The sequence below is a fragment of the Amphibalanus amphitrite genome, unplaced genomic scaffold (assembly GCF_019059575.1).
Source record: "Amphibalanus amphitrite isolate SeventyFive unplaced genomic scaffold, NRLGWU_Aamphi_draft 000099F_arrow, whole genome shotgun sequence".
Lineage (NCBI taxonomy): Eukaryota > Metazoa > Arthropoda > Thecostraca > Balanomorpha > Balanidae > Amphibalanus > Amphibalanus amphitrite.
In genome coordinates, this window is record NW_024881594.1 from 106264 (window position 1) to 119085 (window position 12822).

A 12822-nucleotide genomic window follows, 5' to 3' on the forward strand; every position below is an offset into this window, starting at 1 on the left:
ACTGCCCTGCGGGCCAGGGGGGCACTGCACGCGACGAGGTCTGGGGCCGTCTGAGCACCTGATCGGTAGCTCGCGAAGGTGGGTTCTCCGCTGTTGAGCGGGACCCATCCCTCCGCTTCCATCCAGTCAGCCATCCTCTCCCCCACCGCGTCAGCCGCTTCGCAGGCCCTGTCCCAGCTGGGGTGATGGCCGTTGATGTCGCCGATGATGATGGTCTTGTTGTTGTTGGGGAGGCATCGCAGGTCGAAGCGGTCCTCTCGGTCGTCACCCGTCGCCCGGATGGGCGGTCTGTAGATGTTGAACACATCCAGTGTCTGCGGTCCTAGCAGACGGACTCCACAGAGCTCCGTGGTGTCGTCCGCTGCCGCCAGGTACCGGTCGGAGAGAGGTGAGAAGTGCAGTCCAGCTCGGACATACACTGCGACGTCTCCTCCCTTCGCCGACACCGCGCCGGTCTGTCTTCCGCGCGCCCTGCGCACTACGACGGGGGGCTGGAACCCTGGTATGCTCGGCACCGCCTTCGGCAGCTGAGCCTCTTGAATGGCCACTACATCTGCTTTAATCGCGGAAAGCCAGCCTCCCAGTTCTTGCACCTTGGTGCGCAAACCTTCGGCATTCCATGAGACAAGCGTCACGTGGCTTCTCCTGGCCCGATTCTTGCGGTAGCGGCGGTTCTTGAGGCGGCGCCTACTGCCAGTCCCCACCCCGTCGGTGCTCCCTCCTCCGGCGACGGAGGGGGGCGCGGCCGGCGCGCTAATCACTCAGCGGGCCGGGGCCGCGCTGCGAGCGCGGCTCCCAGGCCCGCGGGGGCATTGAGCGCTGCCCAGGCGACGGACGACCCTCGGCGAGGAAGAGTCGGTAGATGGAGTACGTGCCACCAGGCAGTGGCCGCGCGCAGAGGAAGAGAGGCAAGTTGAGTCCGTTTGGCGTTCCGTCCGCGGCTGTCCACCGCAGACGGCGGTCGCAGGCGACCACACCCCCCACCACTTGAAGGCGGACTCGTCCAGGGGGCTGTGGTCAGCTCGACGATACGGATCGACTGATATGCAGCATGGCCCTTTCCGGTCAGGTCATGACCTTGACGTGCGGTCAAATTTTTAAAATGACCTTTCAAGGTCAACGTATAGTTCATTCGACGCGTCTCGACGAGAGGAACACGTTCCGCGGCGCTGTAGCTCTATTGGTTCCCGAGTTAGCCGTTGGCAGTTTACAAATTGTTGAAATGGACTAAATTTTACCTTTGATGACCTCTGGTGACCTGACCTTTGACCTGACCTAAATATTAAAACGAAGTCTTTTCCGTCAGTATTTTTGACGCTCTTTCGATTTCCTCTTACTGCGTGTCGCTACGTAGCCCAGGAGCCGAGTTAGAGTGGGGACGTGAAAATGCCCCCCCCCCCCAGCACGACACGGAAAGCACAGGCCACCAGCACGGCGCAGGTTAACTACCTAATATATAATGGAGAGGTCGCAAAATTGACCTGGCCATCTCAATGTAGATATTTGGTCGTCTGAGGATTACGCAAGGCGAATGTTCGGTGAGATCAGCAGGTTTCTATGGCGCTTATTTAAAGTCGACCATGCACACTCACATCATCAAAAGTCGTCTTCTATACTACGCCGGCCGAAGACATTCTTAACCTTCGTGCCACTATATGGGACAGTCTCACGCCTCACCCATCTGGCACTCATGCAGTCATGAGTGTCTGAGATTCTAAGCACGGCCACCCCGGTCGACCAGAGGCCCACAGGTCCACAGGTCACTTTGGATCAGTGAGTGAACCTGTATGTTTTTTTTTTTTTTGCAAAGAATACAGATTGTGCCTATCGATCCACGTATATTTTACCGTTTCGAATTCGCATGGGTGTGTGTTTTGAGAATAACATGTCCGTAGCCTGAGCTCGTTTCCTAATCCTAATATCGTGCTAAATATGCATAAAGATCAAGGCTTTTGATAAAAAACACCGGGCTGCAAATTGCATTGGATTTTATGAAAAATCAGCGAAGCGTTCTTATACTCGTATTTTGCAACACCTAGTAAATAATGCATGAATATATGACGTTACATTTTAGATTGACCCCCTGTCACTAGCTCACAATGGCGCCCCTCTCAAGGGAAAAGTCGCCCCCTCGAGCACCATGCCCCCCTTTCGCTGATTTCTGGCTACGCCACTGTAAACAGCCCCCCCCCCCCGCCACTAATAGGGGTAGCCAGGAGCCTGCCACTAATAGGGTTAACGCAACTTTTGCCGATCGATAGAGAATGAACCAGGAATTCACATGGATCCTAAAAATATGCATTTTCAAAAATCATAGGCGGATACAGATCATTGAGATTGGGGGTACACAAAAAGTATAGTAAATAAGGTTTTTGTTGGTACTATTTCTAAAAAGGGTGGTAATGGTTTTGTTATGTTACAATTTTCTTATGAGAGAACGACTACAATTGTATTGGTCATGCATAGGTGGTGTCAGGGCACATATGTTGGGAGGTAAAACATAACCCCCTTTTTTGGACGCCTGGATCTGCCTATTATAGCAAAAACGTGTCAAAAGAGGATGCACAATAACTTTGTATATGTTATCACATGATAACTTTCATTCACTGATCGTAAAACTGGTGCATACAGTTATAATACACCAGCATCGTGATCTTCACCCAAATAACTCTCTTCACGAATAGGACCCCCCAGGACCCCCCAATTCCCAGTGCTCTGGATCCGCCCCTGGTAAAGTCACGAACTTGAAATTTTCAGGGAATGTGCCCAATTTAGTTTTAGAAAAAGTCAGAAAATTTCAGCATCGTAGCTTCAGCGGTTTCGGAGATATTCTCAAAAAACCTGAGGGTTGATGAAAACAACCCCCCTGCCACTAATAGGGTTAAGATTGGTTCAGAAACCTGGCCGTGATAAACAGTCTAAAATGTATCTGCAATTTGCCCGTTTTACCCCCCCCCCCCCTCTACCCCCCTATTGACATTTTTTAATTTTCATTTTTGTAGAAATGTAGATCACGTTGAGCGAAATCGAATGCCGTTTGAATTGTGAAAATCGGCCCGTTAGATCTCGAGATATCAGGGGGGGGGTCGTAAACAGCCCCCCCCTGCCACTAACCCGGCAGTTGCTGGGGTATTTCGCCACCCACCGTTTGCTGGGGGGGGGCGTTAAACGCCCCCAGCCGATAACTCGAGAACCAATAGGCGCAGCGAAACGCACGAGGCGGCAAACGAAAGAACGCGACGAGACGCTTCAGATGAGTACTTTAAAGTTGAATTTTGAGGTCACAGGTCAGGTCAAGGTCAGGTCAAACACCTGAAATCGGGCTTTCAGTAGCATGGACTTCAGGACTTCGCAATGGGCGCCTCTCGTCATAAACTCTGTCAAAACGGTGCACAATCCATCATATAAGGCCTACAAGAGTGTCAGCTCCATGCAGGGGTCAGTCAAGCATAGGTCAGGGTCAAGGTCAGGTCAACCGGGCAGGCACATATCCCCGAAAATAAAAACTGATATTCGCAGCCTGTGACTCATGTTTTATGGGTAATTTGGGGCGTAGAACACGATGGTGACATTCATTTTATCATATGTGTACGTGTTTGGCTAAAAAAGTTCAATTTAAGAAATTCATGTATCATGGTCGTGAAGTAGTCACGAGAAATTGCCAAGATTCAGTTCAAGATTTTGGAAAATGCGGAACGATAATCAATAATCGAAGATAGCCATTTGATTCTCCATGGTATTGGCAGTCTAATGGCGTTTCTGGCATGTCTATATGTCTATTTGTGATTTTATATGATTTTTTGAACATATGCCGTTTTTGGTCGAAAACTCAGAAATCATGACGTCACTAAAACCTCGATATCTCAAAAATTTCCCGACCGATTTTTTTGAAACTTTGTCACAATAAACTTCAATCAATTCCCTACAGGTACCCAAAATTTGGCGCGCCTGCGGCGCGCCGTTTTTATGCTATGGCCCGGCGAAAAAAGTGGGGGCGTTTAACGCCCCCCCCCAGCAACTCGCGGGCTAATAGGGGTAGCCAGGAGCCTGCCACTAATAGGGTTAATATGACAGTGAGAGTTTATTCATAAGAAATAAACAATAATATGTTCATGTTGCATAATCAATGCATTGTTAACAGTGTTTAACTTCCAAGCAACTTCCAAGCACATCCCCCGGTAGGTATCCCTGGTATTCTTGTCTTCTAGCACACAATTACAAATATCCGCCGATCCGAAGTCCGAGACCTAGGAGTAAATAATCCTCGACTCCAAGCTTACGTTTGCCGCCCACGTTGACCAGACTGTTGCCAAGGCAAACCGGATGTTAGGACTGATTATCCGTAGTATGCAACTGTCTCGACGCTACAGCAGAGCCGCCTTTGATCACAAAACCATGTTGTGTACGTACTACGCTCATGTGCGTTCAATCATCGAGTATGGCTGTGTCATATGGGCTGGAGCGGCTGCATCTCACCTGACAAGGCTCGAGCGAGTGCAGCACAAGTTTCTGATGTGGTTAGCTCGTTACTCTGACAGGCGCTCTGACGACATGGACTACTCGGTTTTACTCTCACATTTTAAAGTGCGCTCCATCAAGTCTAGATTCATACAGTACGATATCATGTTTTTATTCCACATTCATCGTGGGAAGCTGGACAATGATGTGTTAGTCGGTGCGTTCGGTCTTGCCGTATACCGGCACGGAGGACGAGGAGCACGGTTCTGTGGAACACACCAAGATACCTATAAGAAACAGGTAGGTCCGATGTTTTGAGTAAAGCCCTGGTGACGTCACTGACATTTCTTATATGGAGAATTTCGCCCATAAGGAAAATATTTTACATACGAAAATTTGTATTTCATTAGGAAAAAATACATTCTTTCAATTTCATCATGAAACTTATATAATTTAATTAAGAAACTTGAAATCCTTTGAGTGCTTGTCCCAACCCCTGCTATACCTTTGGTCACGTGACTGTCATGATAAACTTTGTGTTTTGCAATGTTATGACTTAAACAGAAGCAATAAATGTTACAAGCGTATTATTTATGATGTTTTAGGCAGCAATCGTGCAATAACATCCTTGAATTACATACATTCTGCTTAAAAGAGGTCACGTGATACTACCAGATTGTGCTCGGACAGCATCTTCTTGAACTTCGATTTTGAGTACTTTTTACCTTCATTGAGGCCTAATAACGGACGTTTTTAGTTATAAAATGAAGCAATGAATCTATTGAGGTCAATATTTAATCATTTTTGCACTTTCAAGCCGGGCTATCCTGGCATGAACTTCGGCCAGTTTGTGTGTGAAGCCTATGGTGAAGGGAAAACTTCACGCCCGGCTGACGTCACAGACCTCGGCTACCAAATCGTGTCCGGTGGGGGTCGGAACACACCGCGTGCGCGAGTGAACACTGTGCAACGATGTCTGTTTGTCAGGATCCCAGCTGCATGCAACTCATTCTTGCTCCACGACCCTACCACCGACTTCTTTACTGGTAGTTCATACTCATTTAAAACACGCGCTATCGGATTCACAATTACGCAAGGCACTTTCATGTGATCTTTTACATCATACTCACGTGCTTTACTTTTATCGATCTTGTATGTAGGTAGAGGTACCGTTTACGAGACTTCTTACTTATTAGTCATAGTGTGACCTCTTACTCCTTAGTCATAGTTCTTTCTCATGAACCGATTTTATGTCTACTGTTCTTGTGATTTTATCTTGTACTCAATAACTGTATACTCCTGCCGATTATAAATTTACCGTATTTATCACATTTTCTTACGTTTACTCTAATGTAGGTACTGTCATCTTGTGTATTGCTTGCAGCTTGTGTGTAACTGACTTAGTCAGTAAAAGGGCGATGGGCCTGTTGGCGATCTAATAAATACAAATACAAATATAAATATACACGTGCGCGTGACAACTGCATGACAGAACTCTTAATTTGATATACTTCACAACAATACGTTCAAGGGTTTGGAAGATATTGCCGAAAAACCGGGGGAGGCTCAGAGCCCCCCCCCCTAGTCATGCGCGGGTTAAATGATCGCATGAACAATTTTGTTTGTTGTTGTATGGTTTGTGACAATGTGGTGTGTTTTTTTTTTCAATTTCGAGCCTAGGGTACCAAAGGCTGATTTCACCCTGACCGGGAATGAGTTGAGCTCCGAGGCCGCGGACCGTTGACTGGGATGACTAGAGACTGGGGTTGACTGGACGCCGACCGTTGACTGGGGTGCGCGCTGTGCCGCAGATGGACCAGCTATCGGACGAGCAGCTGCAACGCTCCACCGAGCAGCTGCAGACGGCCGTCCGGCAGCTGCAGCTGGAGACAGACGTCTTTGAGCGCTTTCTCCAGCGGGTCGACCCATGGGAGCACGCCGCCAGCGCCGCGCCCGCCGCCAGCTCCGTCCAGTCGGCCACGCCCTCAATCAGCCCCGCCCAGTCAGCCTCTGACGTCAGCACCAGTGACCAATCAGCGCGCAGCACTCTACGCGGCGCACGGCGCGCCGGCAAACCGAGTGGCAAGGTATGTAGGGGAGAGTGAGGTGGGTTGTATCAGTTTTTACTCCGAGACCCATAACCTCGTAACTATCCGTGATAAACTCATTATTTCCATACTATCCCCTTCCTTGATTCTTCTGCTTTTTTGTGCAAAGTAACTTTTCCGCTACCTCTACCAGTTTTTCTTCTACGGTCTCCCGAATAGAACAATGTTTTTGATACAACTTGCCCCATGGCTTGGGTGAGTTGTATCACATGGTGGGGTAATTTGTATCACTATTTCACGTTTCAGGGAGTGTGCTTGCTACTGGTTTTGAACATAACAACAACATTAAATGGGGTCAATGCAATGTATAGGTATGCTCAAAGGCTTCACTTTATCAGACCAAACTTAGGTCAATGCAATCCGAACGAAACATCAACAGACTAGACGCAAAAGTGGCCCGTTAAGAGCAAAGAAGCTAACACATTGTGCCGAAATGGAACGAGCATTGACTAGCTACCTACAAACGCGAGCCAGGGCTTAGCTTTCGCGATCAAAAGCAACATACCCATACATACATACATACATACATGTTACAACATACCCCACCCGGCTCTGATACAACATGTACCTAGCCGCCATCTTGGAAAAAAACATCCTCGTGCTAAAAAAAACAGCGGACAGCTGGAGAAATCCGTTTTCACTCACGCAGCCTTAGAACCTACCCTCACCACCGCTACGGAGATCTTTCAAATTCGTGCACATCTAAATGCCCAGAACACACATTTTCTTGCAACTTATTTTTTTAGAATGACATTAAAAAAACATAAAATCGGCTCTCACCTAGAGACGCGTCCAGTCAGCCACAAGACAGAACAGGGAAAGATGGCGCCCGGAAAACCTCGTCGGCTGGTCGTGTCGCGAGCGCCATCCATTGGATAAGTTTGGCACAATTCGCCCTGATACAACTTGGACATGATACAACTCTCCCCGCTCTCCCCTACGTACGGCTCTCCAGTAAAACAGTGGTTGGTTTTGCTTTTTAGGTTATATCTGGTCTTACATCAAGTGCAAATGCATAAGTATTTTGTGCCCGATTTGTGCGTATGCACATTTGCCACGACACTGTGGTCTGTGAAATTGCATCGTCGTAAGCCAAATACTTTCTGAGATATTTAGCAAAAACCTCATTTTCTGCCGTTTGGGGCATTCTGGCCGCAGTCTTCCTGGGATCGCCTATGACATCCGTGGTGCCACCTAGCGAGAGGGACGCAGAAACACAGAATCATGAATGAATCGAGCGCGTAGTAAACGGAGCATGAAAGGGAGAATCAGCAGAGGCTATCCGGGTGGCCGGCGCGCAGCGTGCCCTGGCACCGGCTGACCCTTCGGCCTTCGGACTACCTGACATGATGCATATGAAACAGTGGCGTAGCTAGGGGTCTAAGGGGACACGTACCCCCCCCCCCATCGGGTTCAAAGGGACCCTCGGGTTCGAAGGGCCCTGCGGCGCCATTTGACCGCTGAAGGTTAACGATGGCCATATTTCGACTAAGAAGGGCCCCATGGGACTCGTTAGAGCACCTCATGGGCCCTAAATAGCCACACTAAGATCTCCATAAGGACCTCACACCGGCTTCTGAGGACCTCTTGCGGTTTTAAGGGCCCCTCGGTGGTCTCCAAAGGCCCGTTACTGGCCTCTGAGAGTTCTTACCGGCCTCTGTGGGGCCAGTTCTAGGGGCATTTCCCACATGTGATGGTCCCATACTTATTTTTCCGAGGGCCAAATAACGGTAACTTTGGGGACCCTCATCGGCGCCTATGAGGGGGGCCCACACCGGTGTCTCTGAGGGTTTCACACGCCCAACTCCAGTGCCTACACCAGAGTGCCTACACCAGTGCCTATTAAAGTCCTAACACCTGCGCATCTAAAGGCCACCCACTGCACTGGTGAGTCCTGATGGTCTTATAACCAACACCATTGAGTTGGAAATGAAAAACTGGCCATAAAACATGCATCGCACAGCCTTAGTAAAGTTGGGTATGTGGTGACTAGTGATGTCAATTATAGAAAATCGGAATACCGATACCAAACCAAATACCAACCAAAACCACGGAGAAATACCGAAACCGAACCAACTTGGGGAAATGACAGTAATACCAACTTTTTACCGATTTCTTAGCCTCTCATGCATTAGGGAGAGATCATGATTAGTGATGTCAATTACGGAAAATCGGAATACCGATACCAAACCAAATACCAACCAAAACCGTGGAGAAATACCGAAACCAAACCAACTTGGGAACATGAGGAAAATACCAAACGTTTACTGATTTCTTAGCCTCTTCAACATTAGCGAGGGTTCATGATACCAACAAAATACCAAACACATTGGGATTGAAATACCAAATACTGAGTTGGTATCGGTTTTGTATCATTATACCAAAAAGTTGGTATCCGATTGACATCTCTAGTGGTGACCCTTGGTGACCTTTGGGCTTTGGTGACCTGACCTGTGACCTGACCTGGTATGACCAGTGACCTCTAAAAGCAACATATGTGCTAGACAACTGACGCCCTATCGCTGATTTTCGACAAAATGCGTTGTACTCGGTGTTATAGCGCTTTCCTTAGAAGCCCCGTGAACGGTGAAACATTTTATCTTTGACCTGACCTGTGACGTCATCGGTGACCCCGAGGTCAATGAAATTTGGTTTCCCTTGGCAAAGATGACAGGGCTATCGAACGCCGTTTGAATTTTCCGGATTCGTCCAGTAGTTTCGGAGATACGGGGGGGGGGGGGCAAAAAATGCCCCCCGCACCGCGCGGAAGGTGGCCGGGAGGCCCACCGCCTGCCGGGTTAAAGTATTCTGTTCATGTAGGTAGATACAGGTCTCGCGGGTTTTAACGGTAGGTTTTGCACCTGTGTACTTCATGCTATATCTTCGTCGTCTTAAGCTTTTAAGTGTTGAAGATGCGATCGACTTGTTGGGTAACAAGCCGGCCATGATCGTGTAAAATGGCTTCATCGTAGATCGATTAGTTTCTGAGATATAACCGGAAATGTAAAAGTGCAAAACCTACCGCTTAATCTCGCGAGACCTGTACCTACCTATCTTTCTTAACCCCTTGCAAGCTTGTGCAGCTATGCTTCATGAGCTTGAGAATCTATAGCCATTTGCAATGTGCTATTGTCTATATGTTGAACTAAAAACAACTTATTTTTGCTATTTGGCTGCCATCAACTTGGCTGACATCAAAAGTAGGTATCCACGGCCGGTTGACGGCTGGCTGCCCACAGTTTGCCACGGCTGTGGGTGGCTGTGGCTGTGGGGCCACGGCTGCGGGGCGGCTAGGCTGTGGAGCATTGCAGCCGCGCAGAACTCTAGTCTCTCGCCATTAAAAGTCAGCGGGGAAGGGGGGAGGGAATATGGAAATTGCTAGTTTGGCTCCGGAAATGATCTGCAACTACATATCTCAAATTCTCAAGCACATGGAATCGTGATTTCATGCGCTCCTTGCAAGGTCTGATGCTTTTCTTTTGCTTTGTTGATCTTGCGTGACGTCATTTATCACGTTACTAGCTCGCCCAGCCTGTGCCAGCCTCTAGGCGGGGCACTGACGACCTTAACATTATCAGTCAATGACAAGTGCCTTTATTGTTCATTTTTTATTAACAGACCATATTGATAAAAATTAGGTAGGGATCTCAAACTACCAATGCCAAAGTTTGGTTAAATTCAAACGCATATACAATGAGAAATAGCCGAAAAGGAATGTTCTACAGGGTCTGAAAAGCATAGTAGTAGACATTTCGTCTAGTCTGAAATGTGTCCTATTTTTCATACAAAATGTATTTTTTATCTTTAAGCGCCCGAAAGATATCGGCGCTTTGGGATAGCATTATAAAAAACGCTCGTAGGTATAAAAAAAATAATTCAAACGTCTCGCCTATCGGCTCGACGTTTAAAAAAGACCAATCTGTTAGGCTAATCCGTTCCCGTTAACTTGAAATCTAGGCTCTTTCTTGCTAACGTCATACACCTCTGGTCATATCTGGCAAAGACCTTGGCAATCTGGTAAAGACAATCGAAATTGCTCTCTAGCGCTGTCCATTTATATTTTTGAGACGAATGGCTCCGGATTATGTGGTTTTAGCATATAACGAGCAAAACTGCTATCTCAACTCCATTCCCCATGTTAGATATGAACATGTCCATTTAATATTTTTATTTTTTGCTTTCCGCGGTGTTTTGTGGTGGCGTTTTTCTTCTCAGGTGGACCGCGGTGGTGCGGTGCGGGCATTTTTCTCTTATTTTAATTGCTATCTGTTTTGTTTCTTTATTTTGTTGTTTCTTTCTTTTCCGCATCGTTTGCGGTGGCATTGTTGCCGGCGGGCTGATGGCGTTCGGTGTGGTATTTTTTCTTATTTTTATTGCGCTCGCGGATATTTTTTTTTTTGCGATTCGGAGCGGGCGTCCACGGCGGGCAGGGCGGCTGTTTTTTATGTATCGTTTTTTTTTGTTCATCTTTATTTTTTGGTGTTTGCTATGACTTTTTTCCGGCGGGCAGCGTTTCATTTATTTTTTATTTCGCCGCGTTTGGGGTGTCGTTGTTTGCGGTTGACTGCGGGCATGCGGAGACGTACAGTCCATGGCATAAGTAATGTGCGGTTTTAGTCCTGGGTATGTTCTGCTTTTGAACCTGAAGCTTAGGAATGAGTAGCCAGACCACAATGAAACTTTGAATGTAGCTAACCTGTATCGTTACCCTTGCAGCTGCAACTTTATCTATTGACGTCTTCTTTTCGATCACTCCGCATTAAAAAATCGCCAGTCACAGCCATCCATTGAGATTGGTAAAACCGCACATTACTTTAGCGGTGGGCTGTACAAGGCGGGGGCGTTTTTTCATTGTTTTTATTTTCCTGCGGCGTTTGTGTTGTCATTGTTAGCTGCGAGCGTTTCTTTCTATGTATTTAATTCAATTTCTAGGTCCTTTTTTCCTTTGGTCCGGCGATGGTAGGTATTGCATTGCCACTCCGTGTATCGGACTGTCAATAAAGAAATATTTCGTGTGGTCTGATAAATTTGTGACACGGAATGGAAAGAAATATACCATTCCAAAATGTCGGAAAATAAGATATTGGCCACTTGTCAGCCGCTGATAGTCTGTTTAGGTCGGCTGTGACGCCGCCCCGCGGCTGTGCGTGCAGGGACGGGTCGGCCTGAGCGGCGGCGTGCGAGGAGCGCCACTCAGTCGGCTGACACCTGAGCAGCGCTGTGACGTGGCCAGCCGGGAGCTGGAGGAGCTCAACGACTCGCTGCGCCAGCAGGAGGGCCAGCACGAGCGCAGCCTGCACAACCTCAGGCAAGCTCAGCGGCTGGCGCCAGGGGGGGGGAAGGGAGGGAGGGAGAGAGAGAGAGAGAGAGAGAGAGAGAGAGAGAGAGAGAGAGAGAGAGAGAGAGAGAGAGAGAGAGAGAGAGAGAGAGAGAGAGAGAGAGAGAGAGAGAGAGAGAGAGAGAGAGAGAGAGAGAGAGAGAGAAAAAAAACAGTGGTCCACGGTCAGTATTCTCTTCCCGCCGCTCTGCTTCCGTGAAACCATCTCACCGGACTTGATCTCACCATTACGAAGTCAGGATGAACACTGGCGCCATCTACAAAATTAGTACAAAACGACATCTGTTCGTGGCATTTAACCCTCGCCCTGGCAGGGGGGGGGGTCGATGCGACCCCCCCTAAGGTTTTTCAAAGATAGCGTAAAAACGGCGGCGCGCAGCGCCGCCAAATTTGGCACAGCCTATGGGGCAACCTTTTTACATGTGACCTGAAAATTTCAGGTCCGGGTGACCTTGGGTCAGGTCACCAGGTCAGAAAAACCGGTACAAGGTCATGGTCAAATTTCAATTTTCTTTTCGCACCTGTCCTGCTCACAGTTTTGAACTGATTTCCTTCAAACTTTCAGGGTGTGCTAAGTTCACCGAGTTGTATAACATATAGTTCGGGTTTTTTGAGGTCACTGACCTGAGGTCAGTTAGAGGTCATTACGTCGTAATGTTAAGCCTATGGGAAAATACAAAATTAGGAAAATACTGGGGATATCCGCTTCGTTCTATCACTTTTGTGCTTTGAAACCACAGTACTTAACAGCAGGTCACTTGGTGCTTCTTTGTTTGGTGTACTTATCCATGGGTCAGGTCAAATGAGGTCAACTGAGGTCAAATGACGTTTTTGCCAATAACTTGGCACATAATGACGCTAGAGCTTAAAAATAGTGTCATTGTGTTCCTGGTGATCAGCCGAATCGAATGATATGCA

General features: G+C 47.9%; 1 protein-coding gene across 1 annotated transcript in view; it reads left to right on the forward strand.

Moving 5' to 3' along the window:
• Positions 1-12822, forward strand: part of LOC122380501 (coiled-coil domain-containing protein 113-like) — a gene marked incomplete at its 3' end in the record, with an annotated part of 90466 nt that overhangs the window by 14907 nt on the left and 62737 nt on the right. Inside the window, exons 2-3 of the mRNA XM_043363693.1 lie at positions 6270-6545; positions 11720-11874. Coding sequence (XP_043219628.1) covers positions 6270-6545; positions 11720-11874 — 431 coding nt within the window. The remainder of the gene's footprint in view (positions 1-6269; positions 6546-11719; positions 11875-12822) is intronic.